The sequence below is a fragment of the Limulus polyphemus genome, unplaced genomic scaffold, assembly GCF_000517525.1.
Source record: "Limulus polyphemus unplaced genomic scaffold, Limulus_polyphemus-2.1.2 Scaffold1642, whole genome shotgun sequence".
Taxonomy (NCBI): domain Eukaryota; kingdom Metazoa; phylum Arthropoda; class Merostomata; order Xiphosura; family Limulidae; genus Limulus; species Limulus polyphemus.
This window is the reverse complement of record NW_013667252.1, coordinates 120,971-124,308: the sequence shown is the minus strand read 5'-3', so window position 1 is coordinate 124,308 and position 3,338 is coordinate 120,971. Positions and strand designations below refer to the sequence as shown.

Below are 3,338 nucleotides of genomic sequence, written 5' to 3'. Positions count from 1 at the left end.
TTGTTACAGATGGTCGACCAGATCGAGGACGGTCCTTAACATTCTGGGTGGCAACATGTTTTCTGACCAAACGGCTGAAATTATGAACATTGCTCAACATCATGAAAATTAAACCTTATTTTCAATAAGCAATCCTGAAAAATATTTGGGGGTGCTTAACTTTTTTCCAGGTGTATATACAAAACACTGTAATTTTAAACAAAGAAACAAACATCAACAAATGCAAAATAAAGGAAGCTATCTTAATTAAACAAAACAGCCCTATTCTAAACCAACCAACATCCTGAGGTACAAAGGTTCCTTTACTAAGCTGTTAAGCAATGTCTGGCCATGTAACATCTTTGTTTTATACTGTATAAATATTCCTGTGTCTGTGTAAGCTGCTTATACCTGATGGTGATAAAAGCTTATCGAAACAAATTAGATTTGTAATAAAGTTTCTTTCACTACCAATTGGAGTCACCTCTACACTTCAGTAACCGATATTAGAATCTTACATTAAGAGTATCATTTATTGAATGTACACTATAATGCTCACCTTCTTTCTAAGAAAATAGCTTTATGTTAAAATACTTTAAATTAATACTCAAATACTAGAGTTGCTGACAACTAATTACTTAGTAAAAGTCTGATAAACATAGATTTAATCACTGATAAAGTTTAAGATGGTTGCTTTGAAATCTGCAATATTCACTTACCATATTAAACATTTTAATTCTTAAGTTTAATATGATTTGTTCAACATAGAAAAACAGAATCAAATGCCTTGAAAAATATCAAAATTAAATAGATTTATGCTATGATAATTTTACACGTTACTGGTGATTTTATTAGCTGTGTAATATGTTTTAAAAACCCAAAAACAACAGTTTCTAAGGATAAATCTCAAAAAAAAAGACAAGTCAATGTTCTGTTGAAACATGTAGTATGTTCTCTACATAGAATAATTTTCATTACACTCATAAACTATTGTTTATGAGTGTACCATCAAATCAACATAATGTGCTACCATACACAAGTAATATCACATGCTACACTATGAAAAATGGTAAAGAATGAGTTACAAGACATTAATGTCTTACTCATAAATTTCATTAAGGTAACAGTAGGCATTTACAGAAATGAACTAGATAGCAAATAAAAATTAACATTAAACATACTGTACTGCTAACATTAATATAACTGCTAAATTAGGAATTTAAACCAAAAATTAGGGGAAATATACCAGCAAGATGATATGTAAGAAGGCACCAATGGCAACTTTAAGATAAAGATGGCAACTTTATCACCAATGGCAGCAATATTATACTGTATTATGAATACTAAAAGTGGTTTACTTCAACAAATAATAATTTCAAACAAAATAATTCAGTGTAAAATTCTCTCTGAAACATTTTAATGCTTCCTATAAAAAGCTGTTTCTGATTTTCTATTAAAGTAAAATGTCTGACTTACATAACATATGGATATGAAGGAATGGAACAAAAACCTTAACTCTTCCAAACAACATGGGAAGGAAAATAAAAGCTTACTCATTTGAGCTCATGTGTCTCTCCTTTAATTTTGTTTTTTAACAACAATTACCTCTGATAATTTTAAAAGATAAACAGCACCAATGGATAAATAACCAGCAGAGTTATCATTTGGTCATTCACCTTATCCTGCACAGTATCATTTAGAAGCAAAATACTGATCATAAAAGTTATAACATAAATGGAAAGTATCAATGAATATAGATAACTTATACAGGAATGAATATTGATAATGAAAGAGAAGAAAAAACCAAGTAACAACAGGATACCACTATCTGTTTTTTACAACATTTGCTGTTTCACCAATGGCAGTATCCATTTGTTAAAATAACTACATTGTTTCTCACTAGTATGTGCCCTTTGAATATTTTTCAGTCAGTCCAACCAATCAGGTGTTATGTTGCTCTAAATATATAGTAGATCCCTCCTATTGCAGCATCCCTCCCAACAGGAATATCAAAGACAGATCACACATGAAGGCATCCATCAATAGCAGAAGAGGAAGTCCACTAAATATTTTGAAGTACTGCTAAATTTAACTAAATTAAAAACTCTTTTAACCAGTATTAATGAACTTTGTATTATTTTGAGAAAACTGTACTTACCAGATGTATTTTGAAACTCAGACTCAATTTCTTGCAAGTTTTCTTGATATTCTTTTTCCTTTTTCACATTAATAGCATTATCTTTTAAACAATCTAAGTCATTATCAATGTCACCGAACTTTGAAATAACCTCATGATGTTGTAAGGCATCAGATTGTCCAGTTTCCTCTCTGATAGATGTGTTCTGAAATAGAACAATTAATAATAAAATATAACAACACTGAAGTAGATAAATCCATTTAGAGTCACCACATTTTATTTACTATATTCAAAATAAGATGATATAAAACATAGTTGGGAATATGTGCCTGACAAGTTGCTCCAGTGAGACAGACATTTTACTGACAGAGAAGGAGAGATTATTACCAGTTATCAGAAATTACACCACTAAAACAGAACTAGTCACTGGATAGGTGTAGGTTAAATACTGGTCACACATGTGTGATGGGAAATAGTGAAACAATACAAATAGAGGATGCACTGCAAGCAAGTTTATTTTAGAAGTCTTGTATATATTCTATTTCACTCCAAGAACTTTTTATTCACTTACACAATAAGCATTAAAACACTTCAAATAGTTTTTAATATTGACAGTTTAGTCGATGTATTTTATGCTTCAAACAGTCTGGTAAGTCATTCAAGTTTTTTATAATTTAATTAATAGCAGACCTCCTACCACTTTCAATGGTATAACTTGAATCATTAGACCAAGTTATTTTAAAACCTAACAATAACAACAGTATGAAACATAAAATCTAGAATGTTTGATAGTATTTTGAGTATGACCTGAGCCTTACAGACACTTGTATTAATGTTTTATTAACTGAAAACAATGATGAAATAGTAAGAATGAAGTATTGAGCAAATAAGAATACATTCTGGAGATATAGGTCATTTATTTTTTTTGTTTATAATAAAATAAACATCATTTCTTGACAACAGTGATTAGTGAGGTTACTAGTTAATCTATCCTTAGAACTTGGGATTGAGTTTATAACACATGATTACAACTACATTTAGTTGATCAATCACACGTTGGTGAACAGAACATATAGTTACATTTAGTTGATCAATCATGTGTTGGTGAGCAGAACATATACAGTTACTTGAAGATAGCTTTTATATGCGGAAACATCTGTTAGCTGAGTTCTTGCATGGATCTTAAAATATAACATTGATAAACGGAAACATCGGCACATGT

General features: G+C 30.1%; 1 protein-coding gene across 1 annotated transcript in view; it reads right to left on the bottom strand.

Moving 5' to 3' along the window:
- Nucleotides 1–3,338, bottom strand: part of LOC106464411 (zinc finger protein 234-like) — a 51,856-nt gene that overhangs the window by 37,279 nt on the left and 11,239 nt on the right. The window contains exon 4 of the mRNA XM_022392106.1: nt 2,138–2,321. Within this exon, the coding sequence (XP_022247814.1) occupies nt 2,138–2,321 (184 nt within the window). The remainder of the gene's footprint in view (nt 1–2,137; nt 2,322–3,338) is intronic.